Raw genomic sequence first — 23,642 nt, forward strand, 5'->3', positions numbered from 1 at the left:
AACACCAAGAGAATGGATTAAATTTGCATTGACAAGCACCTTTGTTTGATTTCTTTGCTTGGAACTGGGAGTGGCTACCAGGGATGATCTTTGGCCTTGCTGTTTTCCATAGTGAAGCAATTGAAGACCAGATTGGCTGAGCCATAAATGCAGTATGGGAAGGTTTGGGAGCTCAGCCTGCAGAATTTGTTTGTTCCACGCACGTGTTCGTGTGTGTGACCAAAGCTGGGCAGACCCATATGTACTTTGAGGAATCTTTGCTGTATTCATTACTGAGTAGTTGACAAAGGTCATTTCAGTTCTGCGTGTAGTCAGAAAGAGAAACAATGTTAGATATTAGGAAGAAAGGATAAGAAATGCAAAATTTTGCCACTGTATGAATTTATCATGCTCCCAGATCCTGAACATTTTATGCAGTTTTGGTGACCTGTATCTGAAAGATATGGTAAAGGCTAGTGAGGGTGATCAGAGATGGTCAGAAAGTTTCCACAAGTAGTCTGATTTAGCTTGGAATAGCAATGACTTGATGTGTATGTATTTTATATATAAAAATCAGAAATATATTGAAAAAGTGAATATGGTGTGTTCAGGTACGTGGGTAACACGAGAGCATCCAGTGGAACTGAGAGTGACGTTTTTATCACCTCTAACTGAAGTTTGCATAAAGTACTATTAAACGCTGTCCCCTCTCAGTTGGGAGACAAAAACATATAAATGTTTTTTTTTTAAAAAAAAAAAAATCAACAAATTGCCACTGACTGATAGTAAACTATAATACAAACTGCCTTAAATCTCTGCAAAACTCAGGAAGTGTGCTGGAACTCCTGTTGCTACTCGTGCTTGTCCTTGCACTTTTTTCTTAAGAATTTACCGCAAGTTGCTATCAGAGCAGATTATTAATAGACTTTGGGTCTTGCCCATTATTATTTTGTGATATAGCTGATGTCGGTTATATGGTAGGTTGTAAAAGTGGTCTGTTGGCCAGGGTTCAGTGTGTAAGGAGGCTGTGAAATCTAGCATATGGGCTAGTCCTGGAGACAAAAACTCTTCAGTAGGAGCATTTACAGCAGGCTTTTGTTTTAACAAACAGAAAACATTGTGTTTTAATATCATATACACTATTATAGTGATATTACATGCAAAGGAAGATGATGACTGATGAGCAGTTTGTCTGTTGGAATAAGGAGCCATCTACAGGCTGTTATTGGCATACAGCTGTCAGGATGTGTATGCCAGAAAATACAATTTTGGAAGGGCTCAAGACACAACTTTGGAACTTCTATCTGAAGCATGTCTTTTGTATGCTACTTGAAGAGAAATGGGCGGAGATTAAGCATCTTGCTTTAATCTGCAGCAACTTCTATGCAGATTTTCTTAAGCCTCCCAGTAACTGCAACATCCACAAGTGGGATTGTTTCAGAGTAAAAGTTATATCAACAGTTATAGAAGTATCAAAACACTTGATAAAAGCTTTGGGAAGATGTGGAGGTTATTCCTTTAACAAGTGTCAAGCTTTCTGATTGAGCAGTGACTGTCTGTGGGAGGTTTGTAAATGTAGACAGCAGCCCAAAGTCCTGTGTCTACACGTTGCACCAGGCTGTCTACATGCATGTTGAGTTGTTGCTCCTTAACGAACTGCCCTGGTCACTGATAATCCTAAGGATATCAAAATAGCAGGTTAAGAGGCCTGAATCTTCTACGTTGGTGGTGGGAATTCTTGCATGGAGTTTCACTCTGGTTTTGATTGTGCTGAGATATAAAAACATAAGTTTTGCTAAGTTCTGGCAGGCTTTCGTTTTCTATTTCTGAAAAATAACTGGAAACCTTTTTGTGAAGGGGAACCTTGGTATTGTACTTCTATGGTGGTTTTATTTTTGTTGTGTATTTTGACCTAGTTCTTCAAAATTGCAATTCTGTGGTGTTTGTTTATTTAGGTACCTTTAAGCACAGGAGCCAGTTCTGTGTGAGCTTTGCTCTGTTTTGGTCCCATCTTTCAGTTAGTGCGAATCATTGCTGAGGTTCATTAAATCAACATCTTCATGATATGACTTTCCTCTGTCAGGAGTTTGACAGGGCTTAATTGCTCTGCAGTTTGTTCTGAAAAGCATATTTATTCAGAGGGCACAGTGATTAATCTTATTTAAATATATCCAGCTCTGCATTGCCTGCATCCCTGTTTTCTTCTGCTTACTACTGAAACATTTGGTAGCAGCCTCAGAAGGTCACATCTGAAGGAGCTCTGTACCTGTGCTGAGTTCAGCATGGTAGGAGAATTGGTTTGTCTGCAGCAGGTGTTTCACACAGCTGAAAAATTACCCATTAATGTAATGTCTTGAGAGGTTAGTGCTTTTGTTGTTGGCAGTGTTGTGACACTTCTTACTAGCTTGTGGTATTAGATGCGATGTTCAGAAAGCTTCCAGGTCAGCATTGTGTATGGCCACACGTAATCTGTTCTTTCTTCATCTCTTGGTGCTCTGTAGGGGTTGTGAGGCTGCTTGTTTCCTTTCTGCTTCCAGAAACGTGATTGTGGCTCACATCTGAAGTGCCAAAATCTTTCCCTTCTCCAAACTCTCCTACACAACAGTAACATCTATTTCCAGAAAGAAGAAATGATATGAGGGTGAGGATAAAAAGGTGACGATTCTTACAGTATCACCTGTGTATGTTTATTTTGAGCTTTTATCAAACCAGTCTTAACTTGCAACAAAAAAAAACGTGCATAGCAGAGTAGAGAATGGCATAATGAGTGCAAGGAAAACCAAAAGTGTTCAAAGAACGGAACCACATCCAAACAAGGGAAACAAGCTCTGACAAATCAAACATAAAGGCACATAAGGCATGCCTGAAGGGATCCTGAGAAACGGCTGATGGCACAAAAACAGCAGTGGACCCTCTCAGATGTTTCAGGAGCAGTAAAACCTATCAGTTAGCTGGGTTCAATAAGATAGTTGGAGGATAAAGAGGCTGTAGCAGGAAAAAAACATTTTGTTGTTGGTGGTGATGTTTTTGATGGAGCAACTCAAGGAATTTCCCAATCTGGAGGTTCACCTTACAAAATCAGATTGCCTCCAACTGATGCATAAAGATTCAAAATAAATTATAGTAAAAAATTGCTAGTGCCATGTGGCATTCATTAAAGAATATCAAAGGAACTTGAACACAAAATTTCACTATGATTGAGGTGTCAGCCTTGGTGGAAGAGGAGCAGGAGATGGTGAACGTGCCCCTTGGTTTTGAAAATGGGAAACCAAAGGCAGGAGTTTGAGACAAACTATTTTACTTGCAGGCAGGTACTGGGATTTTTGTGGGACCCCTCTAAGAAGAAAGGAATAAAGCTTTACTGTTCTGGGGTGTTCTGTTAGAAGTTTTTAGTCTGTCCGTATCTTGAACCTTGCATAAAAGCCTGCCATCACAAAAGGATTGAGTTCAGAGGTGTGGAGAAAGATGACAAGGATTAGATTATGGAATAGGATCTGTTCAAGGGAGCAAGAGTAGGCTAGCGTTTCACTTTGGGAGAAGACTGACTGACGGGGCATAACGCTGCGTGTGATGTGGAGAGGATGAATTGGACCCGAGTATCCGTTCCTTCTGCTATTTAGAAAGAGGCTGAATGAATCTCTAGTCTTAGCCAACTCATCCGTTCTTCACAGTCCTTACAGATGTTGGTTTTGCTTCTTCAGACTTTCTGGCAAGGCACTGTTATAAATATTAGGGATTTTGTTTAATAAGTTGATAGCTTGTGAGACTAACTTTGAGATTGTGGGCCAAGGTATCCTATCCTGTCTCAGCACTTAAGTGTCCTCTTGAGGAATCCAAGGCAAAGAGTATGGGTAAAGGGATTTAACTTGGAGGTGATTTAGTTTATATGGCTAGATGATTTCAGTTTGGGCTGTGATTGGAGATCAAGTAGCTTTTACACTAGCACTACAGCTGCTCTGTTTTTCCTTCTGTTTTTCTCTCATCGTACTTTGTCATGTTTCTGTTACTTGTATTGATGGTGTTTTGTTGTGTTTTGTTTTTTTATAGTGACTACAGTTCCTGTCTTACCTCTTTGATGGAAGAGGACTATGACCCAGAAGTGAACTCTCCTCTGTAGAAGAAGAAGCTCTTGTGGAATAATTTGTTTCCTTTTAAAAGCAGCACCCAGTCTACAAAAAATAGAGTAGAAGAGATTATTTTTAGGCCTGGCATTTTTCTGTTCTTGTGACCTATGTTTCAGCATGTAAATGGTGAAAAACGGGGATATAAACGTTTGTGCCTGCTTTTGAGCTTTACATCAAGTAGTGCTTAGTTCTGTGGAGCATTAACCAAGCTACGTGAAGTGCAGAGTATATCCTAACATTCATTTTTTAAAAAGAAAAATATATACTTTTTTTTTTTAGAAAACTTATCTGATAAAAATGAAGATTATCTTTTAAGGGCACTTGGTCAGATGCTTCTTGTTTAGATCTCAGCGTTTGGGGCAGACGTTTTTCTATAACGTGGTCCTTTTTCTAGAGTGTTCAGATTGACCTGCAGACCATGAACTATCCAGCAGAGTTGGGTGTATCTGTTCAGTATTAATGATGGTGTGGTTCTGAATGTTGTCATACAGACCTGGCAAACCTTTTTCTAATGTAAAAGCTGACTTCTGTAGTACCACGACTAGAGGATATTTAATGAGGTGAACGTGGTCGTGGCTTTTTTTAAATACAAATTACCTTCTTAGGTATTTTTTTTGTAGTGAGAGTGCAAAAAGAGGTTAAAATGAGCAGCTGAGGGGGTGAAGGGCACAGTTGGCACGAAGTGCGGCCTCTCGTGCTCTGCTTCGAGACGCACTATTGCCTCAAGGCTGGCCTTACAGTATACTGGAGAAGAAAGGAACCAGAAGGTCAGTGAAGCAGAGAAGGAAGCGAGGACATTGGACTGCAGAGGCCAAACTCTGGGTGAGTGATCATATGTACTTTTTTTTCCTTGCTTATACAGTATTGACTTTTTCAACTTTAATTCAGCCATGAACTAATAAAGCAAAATGGAAAGCTGAAGAACCTTCCACAAAAAGGCAGAATTCCCTTATACAGAGTAGTAATGGAATTCTTATCGCCTGGACTAGTGGAAATTGCTATGACAAGTTGAAAAGAACAGTTCAGCTTCACGTTCCTCAGTGAGACATCTGCTGGTCTTCAGTTGAACTTGCATTAAGATACAGGTCTTTTTTGTGGTCTTTAAGTTGAGGGGTGCAGGAACTGGCATATGGTTGTCTTCCAGGTCTCTGATCTGCTCTAAGTGTCTCAATATCGTTATTGGTTTGGTCATACTTAATTTACAACCTCTGGAATAAAATCAGTGGTCGCTCCTTTGTAGATTATGAAAAAGAGCAATGAAGGAATGTACCCCAAGTTCTGGCATGTCTTAGTTCGGTGCATTGTATGGCTTATGTGTGCTTTTTGTTCTGTTTTGTTGTGTTTTTTTTTCCATCTCCAGGCCTATCCTATCACGAACTTCATAGGTGTGTTTTTAGAAGGGAATTGTGAATGGGGGCTAACTAGGAATGTTTAAGTTATGACCTGTTCTGGTCAGAGGAAAAAAGCAGGAAAAAATGTTAGTGTAAACAACTACAGTGCTTCCTCCCCCCCCCCCCCCGTAATATAGACCAGGCTTTGGGAATTAATTTATATGATTACTTCAGTTTTGAACAGATAAGTCAGGGAATGTTGTTTTTATTTACAGATCCTGGCCATGAGGTTTGATGCCTCATTTTATTGAAGGGAGACACTGGACCTAAATGGCGCAGCATGACTTTGTTCCTGCCTGGCTTAACTTCTCAACACCACAGTCAACCAAGGTAACTAATACAGATCCCTTGTTCTTACAGCTATGACAGTTTTAAAAGTGAAGAGTAATAAATTATCTGGAATTTTAACCCTAGAAGCATTAATGTCTTCTACAGAGTCTTTGTCATTTCATCACAGAAGTGCTGTAGTTTGAGTATTTCTGAATTTTAGTAAGACTGATGAGATCTTCCATTGCTGTCTGTTCTTTTGACTTCAGGGGGAGTGAGTGAATGAGCACTTCTGTAACATAAAATGTCTTAAATTAACTCTGCAGAAAGTGTGTATTTGCAAGGAGTGCTGGTGAGATTATTGTATTAGGTTCTCTCTGATTCTGCGTAGGCTACATGGAGTTGTGCCATTCTGGTTAGGTTCAGGTGACTGTTGATGTCACTGGCTAGACCACACAGATGTGGATGCTGTACTGAAAGCACAGGAATGTGGGTTTTGGGGTGGTTTTCTTCAGTTGATAAAACATCACTGTTGGACACACAGGCTCCTGGATTGCCCTAAGGAGGGTTTTATTATATTACTTTTTTCTTTCTGCAGTCCCCTGCAGCCACCTTTGAGAAACATGGAGAGCATCTTCCACGGGGAGAGGGACGCTTTGGGGTGAGCCGTAGGAGACACAACTCTTCTGATGGATTTTTCAATAACGGGCCCCTCCGAACTGCAGGAGGTGAGTAGAATGGATTGGAATGCAATCTGAGAGCAAACATTCTGGAGTATTCTATGGAAAGAAGAATTCTGCAGAATATAAACATTTTCCCGAAATGCACCTTTTCAAAACATCCTGTAAGAAATTTGTGCTATTCTCTCATGCCATGTGCCCAGGCCTTATGGAGTTTCTGTGGTAGCTGTATATGCCTTGTGTAATTTGGTTTATTTTTTGAGATAATCACACAGTTTATTAAGTTTGACCTCATAGTTACTTAGTAAACACTGATGTAATGAGAAAAACAGCCTGTTATTTCCAGTATTCTGCATGCAGTGTTGACGTTTTTTTATTTGCATACTTATCTCCTTTTGTTTAGACTGCTGGCATCAGCCGTCCCTTCTCCGCCATGATTCTGTAGATTCTGGTGTTTCTAAAGGAGCTCATGTTGGGCTTTCTGGCAGTCAGCCTGGCTGGCACGGTCCCTCACGGGGCCATGATGGTGTGAACCAGCGTGGTGGAGGAGGAACTGGAGTTCATCGCCACTGGAATGGCAACTTCCATTCTCGGAAAAGTTCCGCCTTTCAAGAAAAGCTGCCTGTTGAAGCCAGGGAAGAGAAGAAGGAAGACAAAGAGCAGTTACAATTTGAGGAAGAAGACTTTGTAAGTGTGTAGCTTCTCACCAGAAGTGGCAGCTGTGAGAAGTAGCTTTTCAGATCTCATTTTTATTAGCATTGATAAGTGGCAAGGATCTAGAGTTGCATTGCATTCCGTGTTTCAGGACACTACATATTTTAACAATGGTTGCAGTGCTTGCAGGATGCTAATTGATACCAAGTCCTGGAGACTTGATGACCTTGCTGGATTATGGGTTTTGGCATGTTACTATATTTTGCCAAATGATTATTAACTGAAGACAGCATTGTGTACCTCACAAGTCAGATCTTCAGTGCTCAAAAGGTGACACTTTTATGGTGACACTTTGATCTGCTACAAGAACAGTAGCTGTATTTCCTTTGTGGCTTTGCTTTCAAAGCTTTTTTTTGCTCCTAAGTACATCTGTTCAGCTTATCTTCAGTCTAACTGCTGTTCCTGTCTTCTGCATTCTGGTACGTGTTGGTGTACATGATAACCACCCCAAGCTTTCATGACATGTGCCCAGACCTTTGCAATCATCTGTCTTGGGTCATCTGGAATAGTATTTTCTTGTCAAATTCTTTTCTTATCTCTCTAAATCTGTAGATCAGTGTTTCTTCACCCATTTCTTCCATTGTTATCTGCAGTTCATCAACCTTCTTTTTCCAGTATTCCAATTTACCTGGTATTGTCAGTTACAATAGTCTCATTTATCCTGGCTCTGCTTTTACTGGGACATCTTTAGTTTTCACAACTTTGCTAAACTGTACTCAGACTTAGGGTTTTATTCTTCTCATGTGCATTTCTTAATATTTATGCTTTAGGATGCAAGCAATGGTTCTACCTTTTTTCAATTTATTTTTTTCTCCATTTTGATGAACATTTGAACATTTTATTGTTAGCAGACCATGCATTTTGTTTTGTGCATCTTGTTTCTCACTTTCTCCAGGCTGTTCTTGACCACTGTAATAAGGTCGATGTTATCTGTAAAGTTCTGGTAACTCAGTCCCTCCACTTAATGTGACTCCTCTGACTTAATCTTCAGTGCTAAAGCCATTGCTGTCTCCAGTACTGAGAGTTCTGGTGATAGTGTGCACACTTGTGTGTATCATCGTGAGCTTTTTGCTCTCTTACTCAGCTTTTATTTCTGGAAGGCTGCTTAAAGCTAAAATTATCGTGGCATTTTGATGCTACCACTTCAGTTTGGAAGGTTAGGAGTTGGAGTGAAATATGAGTGAAAACATAGCTGCTTCAGGCCAGAATCTAGTGACTTCACTTAAATTGCTACAGAAGCCAGTTTGATTTAAACTGCTGGGTTTTTCAGTGCAGTGCATGGGGAGTAATTGCATGCTCTTGTTCAGCTGCTTCTGTTGTGGGAGTGGTAGCCTGCCTCGGTGGTTGGTTAACACCTGTAGAGCACTGATTAAGCTTACATGTAGATTACTGTTGATCTGATTTCTCAAGAATACTGTAATTCAGGATTTCTGCAAGCTGGTTCTACACACTGTCAAAAGCCTATTGAAATGTAGAAAGCTATTGTAATGATTGCGACCATGCTGCTGTAGTCTGTCTTAGCCTAAATCGTTCTTATAGGTGGTCCTCCTTTGTTCTTTTATTTAGTGTCTTTATAAATCTCTTTTCCCAGCTACATCGCTGTGTCTTCTCTAATGACTTCCCCCATTGCCACACCTTTTTTTAAAGGTGATAATACCATGCACCTACTGCCTGGTAGCAACCTTTGCTAAATAACTCTTTTTTGTCTTTTCCATAGTGGAAAAACTGTTTTCTGTGGTTAAGTATGCAGCTGTTAGGGCTGCATGGCCAATAAAATGGGAACACTTTTCCTTAAAGGTCTGCAAAACAGGCTGCTGCTCTAAGTTCTCCTGTAATGTGAGCACCACTGCTATCAAACTGACCTGTAACTGAAAAATGAAGCACTGAAACGGAGGAATTTCTAGGGTCTGAGGCAGTAATTTATGCTATGGTGTAACATTTTTTTCCTAACTCTTATAGAACAGGAATGCCTACTATTTCAGAAGCTCATTATTAGAGACTTATGTGGTAGTCATAGTAACTAACATATGAAGAATTCATTAAAAAGAGGAAAAAGATGGCTTTATTTTGAACTGAAGTTATTTGGGACGGGGGAAGAGGAATAGCTAATCAGGATCACTCTTCTTTGAATGGTTGGATTTTCTGTATCTGCTTTGAGCTTGGGATGTGTACTTAGTTGTTCCTCTGAGTTCTGGTACTGAATCAAAGGTAAGTCTGCAGAGAACACTGAGCCTGTGTGCAGTATTGCCCTGAAAAATGGACTCTGAAACTTAGCATAGCTTACATTTAGCTTTTTATCCATAGAGATGTGGTTTGTTTTTTTCATTATGCCTTTATGTTAGGAGCCTAGTGTAGTTCTTTTGTTGGTTGAACTGTTAATACAGAGTTATTGTATAAAAATACTTGAGAAATGAGACTAGACATTCCATATACTGATGATGTGGATTCTGTTCTATTTCTTGAGCTGCTGCTGATCAAATACCTAAATCTTTTATGGGTGTGTAAGATTGTGGAATCTGTTTATTGCATAGTAGAAGACTGAAGGGCCTATTGTAAACTTTCTGATAGTTCTGTTGGAAATTAAACAGATGCTAAGGAGAATAAGAACTTGAGATTTTTAGATGTCTTGTGACAGAGCACTCTCTTGTTCTAGTTCAGGTGGTGTTCAGAGAAATCTACCTATACTGTGGTTTCCTAGAAGCATGTTACACTAATACAGAATCTTTTTTGTTATATGTGATATAATGAATGTGCTCAATTGCATTGTTTTTGTTTCTATTTTTTGTTTTGTTTTTCCAGCCATCTTTGAATCCAGAAGCTGGAAGACACAACAGCCAGAACAAACCTTTAGGGACACCGTCTGGAGTATGGGGTAGGTAAAGGTGTACATTGCTGTATGGAATGCTCATGCTGAAGCAGCGAGTTGCAACTATTATTAACTGTAAATACCTACATAGAAACTATTATTAACTGTAAATCATTTTTAAGTGCTAGCTTTTTGCTCAGAGAAGATCTTAAAATCTTAAGCAGACAGTTTGCAGCTTTCTCTCCTTTGTTGTTTTCCTCCCACAGTTGTAACTAATCTCTTGGCCTTTATGTCTGCTTGAAACCTGTACTTGTCATAAAAAAAAATGCTTGTGGCAGCGATGTCAGTTTTCTGCTTTGTGTTGTACTGCAGTTACAATTTCGTGCAGGCATTGCTTGAAGGGCAGAGCAGATTTGAGTGAACTAGACATCAGTTCCTGAGTTGAGATCTTCACATTAGAAAAACAACAAAATTGTTATTATTCAGTGGTTTATATTTCCTTTAAAATCAGAACTGGTTTGCTTTTTGTGATACAATGTGGGAATCTATGCCTTAAAAAAAAAAAAAAAGGAACTGATAAGTCATTTTCCTTCAACTAAATATAGGTTTGTTAATCTCTAATTAGAATGTAATTAGATCCATGGGGTTAAGCACTGTAAACAATAAAAATACCAGAAAGAAACAAACAAAAAATTACTTGTAAAAGGAATGCAATCTGGTCCTAGAACAAGTTTGTCAGGTACTTACTGTTCTGCTCAAAAAATAACAACTAGCATTTGTGGATTTTCTAGGTGTTTATGCTAATACTTAAATTACTCTGCTCCTGAAAATGTGTTGGTGAGAAATATTAATTGTGATTCTTTGCAAAAGCACTGCATCTTCTAAGGTATAAATTATGCAAAATATTTCTCTGTTAGTGAATTAACAACTGAACCATGGTTGCTCAAAGAACTGCTCTGATCTGTCCTGATTTCTGCAGTATGGTGGGAAGGCTGTTAGCTGATGTCACCATACGTTTTTCCCTTCAGAGTCAAGGGAGTTGTGGTTAAACAGAGGAAAAAAAATGGACTTTGATATCCTTATCTTTCTGCTCAAAGCTGAAACAAAAGAACAGCTGATAGCAATCTCAGAATTAGACATGTCGTTTCTAAGGTTCAGAGGGGAGAAGCTGGAGCAGTGCACTGAACCTGTTATGGAACAGAACATCTGTATTTCAGAATCTTTCCTGTTTTGTTTTTACAGAAAACCCCCCTAGTGCCAAGCAACCTACCAAGATGCTGGTCATCAAAAAGGTTTCAAAAGAGGATCCTGCTGCTGCCTTCTCAGCTGCATTTACATCACCTGTTTCTCACCTGGCAAATGGCAACAAAGCCACCACCATTGTCCCAAGTGTCTACAAAAATCTGGTTCCTAAACCTGCAGCTCCTCCTTCCAAGGTATGGGGGTTTCCAACCAAGTTAGTGAAGGAGAGAAAAACCTCTCCCTTCATATCAGAATCAACCACACGAGAAATAACAGTTTGAATATGGTAGTTTCTAGGGTAGCTGCCTTTATAATAGAGACCTGTTTATTACTACAGACGTTTTTCCCTGTTTAAAAGTATCATTTGGTTTTGTCCACATAGAGAACCAATTCTCATTTCTGGCTGTGGTGGTGTCTGGTTTAGTGTGCGGTGTTCTGATACATTAGACAAATCAATAGCTTAATTGGACAAAAATAAGCAACGCTAGAGGATAAGAATGCATACTGAGATGTGCTTAAATTGCTCGCATGACTACCTTAAAAATATTTATTGGGTTACAATACTGTGTGTTTAAAACACAATTGAAGTTAAGATCAGATTAGATTGTAGCATTCTGCAGTTTATGAGCCTTAAAGACAAGCTGCAAGTAGTGGATTTTGTGCTTTCTTTCATTGCAAGAGAGTGTTGATAGTCCAGGTATTTTAGAAGTTAAAATTATTAGTGAGTCTGTTCTTTAAAAAGGTGTGCAAATATTCAAGGGTATTTGCACACCTTTTTAAAGAACAATCTCTCCAAAATTTAATTGCTAATGGTGGCTGCTGCATTCCAACAGAAACTTCTGTGATAAGAGCAGAATAGTTTTACACACTTCAAAGATAAAAGCAAAGTGAGAGTTTAACAGAACTTTTTTCTATGAGAAAGCAAATTTAGAGCTTCTTTCCCTTTTGTAAGTTTTTCTTAATTCAGACCAAATTCTGCCAACTGCAGGAAAAATTTTAATAATTAAAAAGATTATCCAATAAGCTAATATAAAAGTTTACTTTGAAAACTGGTCCCTTTCTTGATGATATGGGATAAATTGGCCTATTATAAAGGGTTACTAGTAAGAGTTTTCTGTTCACTGAATCAACCATTAAGTATTTCAGTCTAGGTATGTACTTGTTTAGAATAGCTAAATAAGATAGAGCCGTAGTGCTGTGAGCCTAATGTGGCTTTTATTTGTGTTTGTACAGCTGGGTTGGTATGTGTAATACAGTCTTACCTATTTTTAGCCTGGTGTTTTGAGTCCTCTTTGAAACAAAAAGACAAAGATACAGTTTGTCCAAGCCATCAGACTGTCTCTCTGCTTCAAAGCAAACCGTATTGTAGTGAAAAGGAGCTCATACAGCTTTTCTGTCTTAGCTGCTGTCATTGTGTACAAAGATAGTCACAGATAGAATAACTTGGGATATCTGCGCTCACGGTTGAAATAAATCTTCCCATTTTTATAGATAACTTGAAAACTATGATCAGGCTTTTTGAGACAGCCTTGCAACTGTGGTGTGGAAGTTGGGTTTATATCAAAATACAGGGTTGTTTGTTTTGGATGTTTTTTAGCTTGTTTTACATAATTTTCACTTGCATTCTAGATTATGTATCTATATATAAACCAGAATTATGGCAATATATAGTGGTAGCCTATGTTGCCTTTCAGTGAAGGATATTCTGTACTGAACCAGTTACTAGGCCTGGATTACATCTGGATTCATCCAGGTGTGACAGCACTGATAACACATGAAAAGCTATAAAGCCAGCGGAGAAGATATTGGCTGGCAATATGTGGGAGCTCCCAAGAGATCACAGTCATGTTAAGTCATGATATAAATGTGCATTTAGTCATTTGTAAGTAGGTTTGTATTGACACGGTGCTGTGATTACAGGGTGCACATGGTGCACTTTATTGGTGAGGACTGCAATAATTAAGAATTGTCTCTCATCAGCAGCTCTTTTGCTAATGAATGGTGACCATTAGTAGAGCTAAAGGTGGGAGATCAGCATGCCCTTAGAAAAACTATGTGCATGAATGATGCCTTTTTGAAAGGTGCAAGCATGAAGCAGGGATGGTAGGATGCATTATTCCAAAGACTCCGGAAAGTTGTGTGGAAACTGTAGTGCATAAAGTGATAGGGGAGTCAAAACACTGCCTTTGGCCATGTCAGCAGTATTGGAAAGTTGCCACAGGCAAACTGAATGAAATATGTTTTTGTTAGCTGTACCAAAGGAAGAGAACGTAGTGGTAGTGAAACAAGTGTATTGTTTTGTTCTTTAGATAAGGATAATTCCTCGAAGTTGAACAATGCATGAAAGGCATAATCTGCAACGATTCCTTTTGATTCTCATCTGTAACTGTTGTGCTTCAATCTGGTGTTCTCTCTAAGAAAGTAACAGTAGTCTGCCGTTAAATTTGTCTAAGCTGCCACTTTGTGGACAGTGGGAGAATAACAATTAGCAGCCAAGAGTTAGGTGCCTGAACAAGTGCACCCATGTGAATATGCAGGGGAAAAGACCTTGTCAAAGTAATTCTCCATTCTAATTGTACTACCAGGCAATATTAAGTTGGAGTAGAAGCCTATTAATGTGAGAGAACATACTGAAATAATGACTTCTGCTTTCATTGTTCACAGAATACAAAATCCACTTCCTCTCAGATTTAGCTTAAACCCACTGTGCATTAGTTAATTTGCTATGACTTGGATTTGACTTCTGAAATCTATTGGTTCAAAGGAACCAGTATGCCTTAATGCTCTGACAGGTGTATTTCTCATGCTACTTGATACAAATCTCTTGTTAGAATCATTGTTGTAAAAACTGTCACTTCAGTCTTTGTCCTTCCTTGGCAAGAGGTCTATGAATACTTTGCTTTTCAACAAATCACCACTGTATCTGAAGGGATACTGCCGAGAGTATCCGGACCAAAACGGTAGGTGCTTGTGCACCTACTAGAAGGATGAACTGCCTGCTTTTCTTTTTTCCCCTCAATCAGTACAATGATGGACACTTTCAGAGCCCTAGGAAGTAAATAATTGGCGTTCTCAGTGTGGACGAAAACATTTCTTGATGTGTTTCTTCCTTGCATGGGAGGAGTTCCTGTCAGATGATGCAAACCCTTTCTTTGTGGCACACAGTGTTCCCATATAAAATGTGAATTTAATTGGGATCTTTTACTTCTCATCTGTTTGTGTAGCTCCAAGATGCATTGCATCACTCAGTGGTGATTCCAACTGATGAAGAGCAACACTCGATTTTCTCCTTGTGCTCTTGAAGTGTTTTATTAGAGGGAGGTGCCTGCGAAGCAGAATTGTGTGTGGCTTGGGCAAAACAGAAGATGACAGGGAAAAACTAATGGATTTAGGAGTAAAATTGTTGAGAAAGTTCTTGTAGAGGGAGGAAAAAAATCCATACAACAGACAACTTCAGTCAATACAGTATTTGTGTTACTGCTTGCAAGCAACTCACTCTAGTGCTTTACCATTTATTGTATATTTTGTTTTCTTTTCAATACAGCCAAGTCCATGGAAAGCCAACAGAAATGAACATAAACCAGGCTCGCTTTCCTCCGGCCGTGACTCTGCCTTTACCAGTCCAGTGTCTGTAACCAAACCAGCGGTACTGGCAAGTGGCTCAGTCCTTACATCTCCCAAAGAGGTAAGCGATTGGTTTGGGGGATATGATGGGAACTTTATCACTGTCACCTACTATAGCTTAAATGTAAGGTCCTTCCTGCATGTGCTACCTAGCTTTGTACCCTTGAATAATGACTTGCCTGTGTGTTCTTAGTACATCCTGCGACATCTCTGATACGCTAAAAGAAAAATGTGGTTTACCTGGATGTGAAGACGGAGCCATTGGTGTTTGTCCAAATGTATTAGGATTCCTCTCAGATTTAAAAAAAGAAATTAAAAAGTAATTTGACAGGTGTTGCATAGCTAAACATGCATAGACTTGGTGTGCTATTGGAGTGCAGATACCAAGAACAGATGTGAAGCAAAAGGTAAACTGATTCCCATATGGGAAAAGAAGGCAGATGAGAAGGATCTGCCTTAACTTCCTGTAGGAGAACAACAGCATATAAGCAGTGAGCTTTCAAAGGATTCTACATGTCTTTATCTAGGTGTCTGTTTTTAACGCTGGTAGGAGGTAATCTGCTGAGGTTAAAGCTGCCTTACCTCCACTTTTGGTATGAAGCGTGGAGAGATTTTCTGAATGTAAATTTCTTAACACTTCAGCAGTAAGTGGGACTTGACATGTTTTGGCCAGCATTTCTGTGGTTCATTTTTTAGCTTGTATGCAAAATTCTGTTCTGGAGCTTGAAATTCCACAAAACTTCGTAGAAAAATGTCATTGAATAACTTTGGACACTTAGAGTACGTTTTTTTTCTTTGAATCTTTTGGGGATATGCAGTATGGAAGCGTAGGACCATGGCAGTTCTGTACAGTGCTGGTAAAAAGGCTACTTCTATCAAAAAGCTCCAGTGGTTTTAGCAGAGTATTCCAAATTACCAGAAGACATCCAGTTCTAAGTCTCCTTTGTTGATGGTTACTTTATGTTGCTTACAGTCAAACTAATTACCATGTTTAAAGCTTTAATTTTTAAGTACTACACCAGCTTTTTATCCTAGTATGAAGTCACTTATGCCTTGTACAATTGCTAATTGGTGCATGATGGTGTTGAGTGAGGCAAAATCTGAAAAGGCTAGCTGAAAAGTGTTTACCCTAAGGCATTACTTTCAGCACACACCTCACAGGCATATTGCACACCAGTGTTTCATGTGTATCAGGCGTGAGAAACATAAACAGCAGTTGCTGCCTGGTTTTGCTTTGCTAAATATTTCAGTTCCCTTAATCTTTGCTTAGAGCACTATGTGGTATGATAAAAACACTTTGTAAAGGAGGTTTATTTTGAAGAGCCTGAATTTGCAACTCTCCCACCCCAGTTCTGTTTTTTTTCTATTTTTTTAATTAAAAAAGGCAGGAGGGGAAGCTACATGCTTTAGGAAATTGAACTCTACTTTTGTATTGAGAAAAAGATAATCAAAGCAAGTGAAGAAAAAGAATGGCTTTGAATGCAAGATTCTGGGTCAGGCAGGTATTTATATAAGTGGCTAAATTCTTCATCTTAGAGTAGCCAGATCAGAAGGTAAAGATATCGAGAACTTTCACGCAGCATGTTCGGAGATTTTTTTCCCATGTCCACTCAAAATGATGAAATATTACATTGAAACTCATCTTGGTTAGCAGTGTTTTAATTTTTAATTTTACTGTCATGGCTGAGGCACTGCTTATGTGCAAACTGTTGTACCTTATGCCTGGTTCAAAGAGGGAAATTAAGAAAGCAAAGCGCTGTCAAAGAGCTTGGGAGGTTACCTTGGGTTCAGGAATTCAGCTGAGCAGATTTACCACAGGGTCAAGGGCTGTCTGTGACTGGCTAGGCACAGAATTATCTGGGTTGTGAGTGTTCGTAGGCAAGAATTGGCAGCATGCTCACCAGGAGAGGATACAAAGACTGTGACTACTTGTTTCACATCCAGTTGGTTAAAGATGTACCACTCCCTGAAAAGAGATTACCACCCCAAAGCTTAATTTCAGGGTAGAGGCAGCCAGGATGGTTTAAGACACAAATTTGAACTGAGTCTAATCTCCCTAATTTTTTAATTTTGTGGGCTGAGTCCTGCATAAAGTTTTCTGCCTCCATATTCTGTTGTAGCCTCCAGCATTACTTGAGAGAGTTACATTGCCAAGGAACAAAATAAATGTATTCATGGCCACATGAATTGACACCTAGAGGAAGAAAAAATTAGAGTTGGTAGTGATAGGTGGGAGCGTGAGCTGGTAAGAAGTGGGTACACAACACCATTCAGTATTTCGATGAGCATTTGAAATTAGATTTCTTTAAGAGCTAGTCTGGGAACTGATGGGCATTTGAAGGTACAGACCCTGAAGAGGGCCTCATCTTCATAGCAGGACTGTTTAAAGTCTCTGTATTCTACCTTCTTTGTCTAGAGTCCTTCCAGCACCACCCCTCCCATCGAGATCTGCTCTTCGCGCCTGACAAAACTGATGCGCCGCACCACTGATAAAAAGAGTGAATTCCTGAAGGCACTGAAAGATGATAGGAATGGGGAGATAACAGAGAACAGAGAATGCGACAAGCTGGATGATGTAAGATCACTGCGCCCCCGTCCCGTGTTGTCCGTCCATCCTCCCTCTTCTCTCCTCATACATAACATGATCATGATATATTGAAAGAGTTGGGTACTGAAAAAAGCAGTGTGTGTAATTCAGGCTGTGGTTTAGGAAATGACTGACTTCCATCGGGCTGACACATATGCTACTAGAGGTAGTGCAGAGCACTGAGATGAAAGGAGATGTGTAACGTGCTGAAATGCAAAAGGATAAGTAATAAATGAGGTGGAAGGGAAGGTGACAGCGAAGTTAATCTAGAGTCTTGAAAGGATTCTCTCAGGGGTTGAACAATTCCATATTTTAAAGTCTTAGCTTATTTTCAAACTTCCTTGTCAAACTGCATTCACAGGAAAGCTGAACTCATTGCTTGCAAAAAGTGCAGGATAGTGGCTGAAGCCCCAGGCTTGGATCAGAACCCTGAATGTGGAAGTCTGTGGCTTAATGTGTATGTAAAGAACATCTCTAAGAGAGGAGTATTCTTGCTTTTCGTATTCTCTTTCTGAAGCCGCTGATTACAGCTTTGTAATGCCAACACTTACTCCCTTTACATCAAAGTGCAGTCTACCAAAGTGACATATCGTGTTGTCTCATCACAGATAGGTAGAAATTGCTTTTAAGCCACTGTCAGCCCAGGCTGTGTTGAAAGCACTGACTAGAGGTGAAAAGGCTTTGATTTACCCCCAAGAGCAGAAGCTTGAACTTCAAACTGTGCTGTCAGCGTGGTCTGTACACTTTGCTTCTTTTTTTCTTTAGATGGAGAGCAACAGCACACCAGAACCAAAGGAAAATTGGGAAGAGAATTGCCATCAAAATGGCCTTTCTCTTCCTTTGCCAGAAGAGGGGGAAAACCTCTCTCACTCATTGGAAGCAGAACACAGGTAAGGAAATGGAAAAACAAGGTGTCTGGAGTAAGGGAGGGTGAGTCCTTGGACTGTGTGAGGAGGAAAATTATTCCAAAGATAATTGTGGGAAGTGCACAAAGCTGGGCTAGAGGTGTGGGCTTCATTACTAGTGCTGGGCTGGGTGGAGTCTTACTGAAAGTAAAACAAGATGCTGGCAGCTGAGCCAAGACTTGGCCATGGTGTGTAATTAGGTTCCTGTACTCCTCTAGTGCCACATCCTTGTGTGTTAACACTGCCTAGATATTTACCTGCCTGCATGGTGGGGCAGCGCAAACCTAGCGTGATCCTGGTTAATATGTAAATGGATGCCCTGTGTCATGATCTGGAGTATGAAGATACACACTCACACTTCTTTTACTGTCTGTACTTAGAATACTCTTGCGCTGCTTTAAATGCTGTAAATGTGGGAGAGAGTTAAGAAAGTATTTGCTTAGTATCTCAGCTTGTATCTTGTGATTAAGCAGTGTGTGAGTATCGGGTACGAGTGGATAGTAACTTTTAGAAGATCCTGAGCTAAGGTGCTGGATTGGTTGCGTCACATCTTCCTTCAGTGTCCTTGGGTAGAATTTCAAATTTCTGCTTTATTTTCTTTCTGCCAGACTAGCTATTTACCCATTGTACAGGACTGCTGGTGATTAAATATTTGTAAAAGACATTGAGTATGAAAAATGTTGGGTAAACACTAAGCGTTGTTGAAGTGGTCTGTGATACAGAAGATTCCCTGGTGAATTTGAAGTAATGTAACACAGAACCTTGTGCTTCATGGAGAAACTGTTCTCTCCTTTGCCTTTGTTCCTTTGCTTTAATTCCTGTGCCCTTTTTCCACAAATTAGGTTATTGAAAGAGATGGGATGGCAGGAATATCCTGAAAATGATGAGAATTATCTTCCCCTCACGGAGGATGAGCTCAAAGAGTTCCAAATTAAATCAGAGCAGGTATGTTTCAAACTCCTACTACTTGTGACTGTTCTTCACTCTTTCCCTTCTTACACATCTCCCGTAGTATAGAAGACAACTAATGAAACTGTAGTCCAGTTAGTTGATGACTCTACATTATCCATACAGAGCATGTGTATATACGATTAAACATATAACTGATGTCCACAGAGGATTAGGGACAGTTACTCTCCATACTCATGCTTATTTTAAAACTTGCTTTCATTTCTACAGCGAAGAAGAAACGGATTTGGGAAGAATGGATTTCTTCAGGGCCGCGGCTCCAGCCTGTTGTTCCACTGGAGAAGCACTTTTAAGACAAAGATTGAGGACTCAGACACAGAAACTAGTAGCAGTGAAACTTCAGATGACGATGCCTGAGACTGGGCACAAGAAAATTGAAATAAATAAAATCAACCCAATAAACTCAGTTCATAGTTCAACATGTGTTTGGGGTTGTATAAACTAAACAGAGTTTATTCTGTCTCCAGTCTGTTCAGTTTATTCTTCTGTTGTTGATACTTCATGCACAAGGGAAATAATTGTATCCCAAAGAAGAGAGAAATTGGCTTCTTTAGCTTTTTCTTTTGGTTTTGCCCTAATGCTTATAGAAGTTTGTGCAGCTAGCAAATTTTGACAAAAATCCCTTGTGGGGCAGTGCACAAGTTCAGTCTTGTAAGCAGGATACCAGTGACTGACTGATCTTTGCAACAACAAGCTTCTAACAGTGCCGCCTGCATTACATAATGTCGTGCGGTAACAATGTGCTAAAACAATCATTGTCAATGACAAAATGGCTATTGAAGTTCTAATTATGTTAAATTAATGCTAATAACATGAATTTTTTATTTTATTTTTTTTTTGGCGGCTCGGGGAGCTTCATCACTTAACCAGGCGTTTGTGGTTTTCTTTTTTGGGTACAGCTGTAAAATATTTGGATATAGGAATTGTTTGTGTTCTTCTTCTTGCAGCCTTGATATTCAGGGTGGATTGTAAAATATAAATTTTTTGTGAGATTTCAAAGATTAAGATTATTTTGATAACATTATTTACAGATTTAAAAAAGTGACTATCACATTGAGTCTGTATGAGGGGGAAAAACTACTGCATCAAAAATAACTAACTTGGAATAAATATTTTGCATCAGTTTGCCAATTCTAATTGTCTTTCTTATGTAAGAAAAGCTTTCCTCTAAAGGGACTTGCAACTTTGGGGTTCTGATAGCACTGGGGTTAAATAGCTGCTTCTCCCACTGTATTTTTTCCACTTGGCAAACATTGCTGTAGTGCTCAGACTGCAGAAGCTAAATTCTTCCTTTAAAAGGGGAGAGGGAAGACAATGGTGAGATGATAGCCCATGTTTGGTTTTGTCTTTTTTAAGAAAAGAAATGAAAATAATCTGAATTATCTTCCACTAAAGCAGTTTGCTTTTTTTTCCGCTTCATACAAAATAGTGAAGCTCGACTGGTCGGTGTCACTTCCTGTTCCTAGTGCAATGCTGCTGTTTCTGTTCACAACATGGCAAGGGTATGTCTGAATCCAAAGCTGTTTTCATTGAAATCTTTTTTAAAAATTCATGAAAACATTTCTATTAGATTAAAAAGGATTTTACAAACAACTCAGTTGTGGCCTAAGCTATTTCACTGTCTGTTTTAAGTTCAGCTTGTACACGAGCATTTTGGATCGGGAAGTATTTGCATGGTTGTCCACTGTTTGCAAGTTGGCTGGATGGAGTTGCACAGCAAATAAGAAATCCTGGGCTCACCGAACTGAGGGGGAGATGGTCCGCCTTCAGCAGGGGCAGGATTTCAGCATTGGTCTTGTTTTTCAATCCACTCCTGTGGATTGAAAGGTGTGCAATGAAATTCTGGTGTTTAGCCATCTCTCTGCATCAGTACTCAGGGGAACATTTCTAGCCGATGTTCTCGCTGCGCTTTTAGGCTCTGGGAGCTGTTGGTGGGGCCAGCCCCATGCCACTGCCCTCACTGCCAGCCCGGGCAGGGCCTGCCCAGCACCTCGGCACCTCCCTTCCCACCTTGGCAACCAAACACGGCCACAGCTGCCTCGTCCCGAGCAGGTTGGTGCTCCCCTCACACTCAGGGCCCCAGCCCCGAGCTGGGCTCATGGGGGTGGGATTTGGGTGTTTTTCCTGCAGGGAGCCCAATGCCAGGCGCAGGAGCCTTCGCCTGCCCCAGCTGCCGCATGGTGTTCAGCTCCCGGCCGCTGCTGCTGGCACACCAGGAGCGGCTCTGCCTGGGGACACCGATGGATGGCGGCTCCAGGGGGGACCCCAGCAGGGCCCAGAGGCTGCAGGACCCCTCGGTACTGTGAGGTTGGGTCAGGGGTGGGTGAGGAAATGGGGTCCTGCTGGCATCAGCTGGATGCATCCCAGTCTGAGATGGGGCACGCTGCACCCCTCAGTGCTTAGTTTGGCAAAAACAGAAAAGTTATGGTATTAAGCTTTTTTTTTTTTTTTTTTGCCTTTTTGTTTACCTCCCTGAGGTTGGGATGCCCCAGCATGGAGACCGCGCCGAGCAGCGCCACCTCCTCCTGCTTTCTGGGCTCCCTCCAGCTATATTGGGACCACGGGGGCCGGGGCGAGCCCGTGGGGCACCCCTGGGGGACATCCTCACACCCCGCGAGAGGGCCCTGCTCCGGGCCACCGAGCCCCGTGTCCGCAGCCCCCAGCAACCCCCTGCCAGCAGGCTGACAAAGGTGAGCTCACCCACACGGGGTGCAGGCTTTGTCCCCAGCCCCGTGGGGCTCCTGCCTCCCCCTGTGCCTCAGGGAGAGCCCAGCCAGGGGCACCCGCGGGCACCGGAGCTGCTGGAAGCCCACAAACACCACGTGGCCGAAATCCGGGCCAGGACGCAGGAGCTGGAGCAGCAGCGAGCAGGTAGGCACTGGTGGAGGTTTTGGGGCGATGGGGCTGTGGTTCCTGGGGTGACCCATCCTGCTCCCCCGCAGGGCTGTGCCAGCGCCTGGCGCTGCTGACGGAGGAGCAGCTGCGGCCAAAGCCCAGCCGAGCCCTAGAGGCGCCGCGGGGTGAGGCCGGGCACCCATACGGAGGGTGAGTCCCAGCTGGGGCGAGCAGGGCTCAGCACCCCTCCAGGGGAAGCACCCAGACTGCTCCCCAAAAAGGCTCCCAGTTGCTCCCAGTTGTCCCATTTCCACCCCAGGCCCGCCCTCCTGCCACCTGCAGGGCCGCTCGCTGCTGAGGCCAGGTGAGAGCCGAGGGTGGGCGGGTGCCCAGCAGAGCCCCCACCCCGTCTGACAGCGGTGCCGTGGCAGGGCCCTGACGCTGTCCTACCTGCGCAGCGGTGGCCACGACGCCGCCATCCTGGCCCAGCTGCTCGACCTCCAGGTGGAGGCCACGGCGCTGGAGAAAAGGGTCATGAAGAGGACAGGTAAGAGGCAGCCCCGATGCAGATCCCAAGCTGGGGTTGTGACCTCCTTCTGTCCCCACTGAGGTACCCCCGGCCCTGCCAGCAGAGCGCCCCAGGGCCTCAGGCACTCAGGACCTTGACGCGATGCTGCTGGCTGTGGAGCTGGAGAACCAGCGGCTGGAGGACGAGCTCTGGGCACTGAAGGTCCGGCAGGCGAGGCGGGCTGATGCCAGTAGGTGGCTGGGCAAAGGGGAGCCCCCTGACTGCCTCCCCACAGCACCCCACTGCCTGTGGGCTGGCAGCCAGGTGAGCACCCCAGTGACGAGCCCCTGTCCCCAGGCTCACTGGCGGCCCAGCAGCAGGCAGAGGGCCTGGCCCGGCTGCAGGCAGAGGTGGGGATGCTGAGACGCCAGGCGGAGGGGACGGTGCTGCGGGCGATCCCCCCGGTCCTCCCACCAGCCCGGGCTCTGCCGGGGATTCTCACGGTAAGAGCATCGTCCCTGGGTGCAGAAGATCCCCTCACCTCAGCGGGGGATTTCCCAGGGAACTGATTCAGGATTTGTTCCCTTGGCTGCAGCAGGATGTATTTTCCTCCCCCAGGTGCTGGACTGTGGGCATGATTTGCTTTGTGCCCACAGCCCCTCTTCCCAGTCCCATTAATGCCAGATTTTTCCTTCCCCAGGAGCCTCCGGGACCAGCCCTGGGGCCCAGCAGCCCCTCAGCCCCCAGCCGCCCACCCGCTGCCCCCATCCTCCCCATCGCAGCCCTGGAGGACCCCCCTCCTGCTCGGGAGCCACCAGCAGAGTATGAACCGCCCCTGAGGTGAGATGGGGACGGGCTGGGGCAGGAAATTGGAGCGTCATTAAACAGCAGTGATAAAAGGGATGGCAAAATCTGTTACAGCTGCAGGCTGTGGAAGGGTGGCATTTGGGGGATGTGCATTGGGCCATCCTGGGACCCAAGTGCTGGGAATTTCAGCAGCAGGGAAGGGGT

At 42.3% G+C, this 23,642-nt stretch overlaps 1 protein-coding gene and 1 long non-coding RNA gene across 2 annotated transcripts in view; both read left to right on the forward strand.

Moving 5' to 3' along the window:
* Positions 1 to 20,419, forward strand: part of GPBP1L1 (GC-rich promoter binding protein 1 like 1) — a 31,960-nt gene extending 11,541 nt beyond the window's left edge. Inside the window, exons 2-12 of the mRNA XM_068691132.1 lie at positions 4,027 to 4,925; positions 5,710 to 5,824; positions 6,360 to 6,489; positions 6,845 to 7,128; positions 9,955 to 10,027; positions 11,204 to 11,397; positions 14,748 to 14,888; positions 17,244 to 17,402; positions 18,180 to 18,304; positions 19,162 to 19,264; positions 19,499 to 20,419. Coding sequence (XP_068547233.1) covers positions 5,765 to 5,824; positions 6,360 to 6,489; positions 6,845 to 7,128; positions 9,955 to 10,027; positions 11,204 to 11,397; positions 14,748 to 14,888; positions 17,244 to 17,402; positions 18,180 to 18,304; positions 19,162 to 19,264; positions 19,499 to 19,645 — 1,416 coding nt within the window. The 5' untranslated portion in view covers positions 4,027 to 4,925; positions 5,710 to 5,764 and the 3' untranslated portion in view covers positions 19,646 to 20,419. The remainder of the gene's footprint in view (positions 1 to 4,026; positions 4,926 to 5,709; positions 5,825 to 6,359; positions 6,490 to 6,844; positions 7,129 to 9,954; positions 10,028 to 11,203; positions 11,398 to 14,747; positions 14,889 to 17,243; positions 17,403 to 18,179; positions 18,305 to 19,161; positions 19,265 to 19,498) is intronic.
* Positions 20,420 to 20,948: 529 nt separating this feature from the next.
* Positions 20,949 to 23,461, forward strand: LOC137860643 (uncharacterized). Its single transcript, XR_011099119.1, has 3 exons — positions 20,949 to 22,881; positions 22,989 to 23,134; positions 23,332 to 23,461. It is a non-coding gene; the product is annotated as an uncharacterized lncRNA (long non-coding RNA).
* Positions 23,462 to 23,642: the final 181 nt, after the last annotated feature.

Source organism: Anas acuta, chromosome 8 (assembly GCF_963932015.1).
Source record: "Anas acuta chromosome 8, bAnaAcu1.1, whole genome shotgun sequence".
Taxonomy (NCBI): Eukaryota; Metazoa; Chordata; class Aves; order Anseriformes; family Anatidae; genus Anas; species Anas acuta.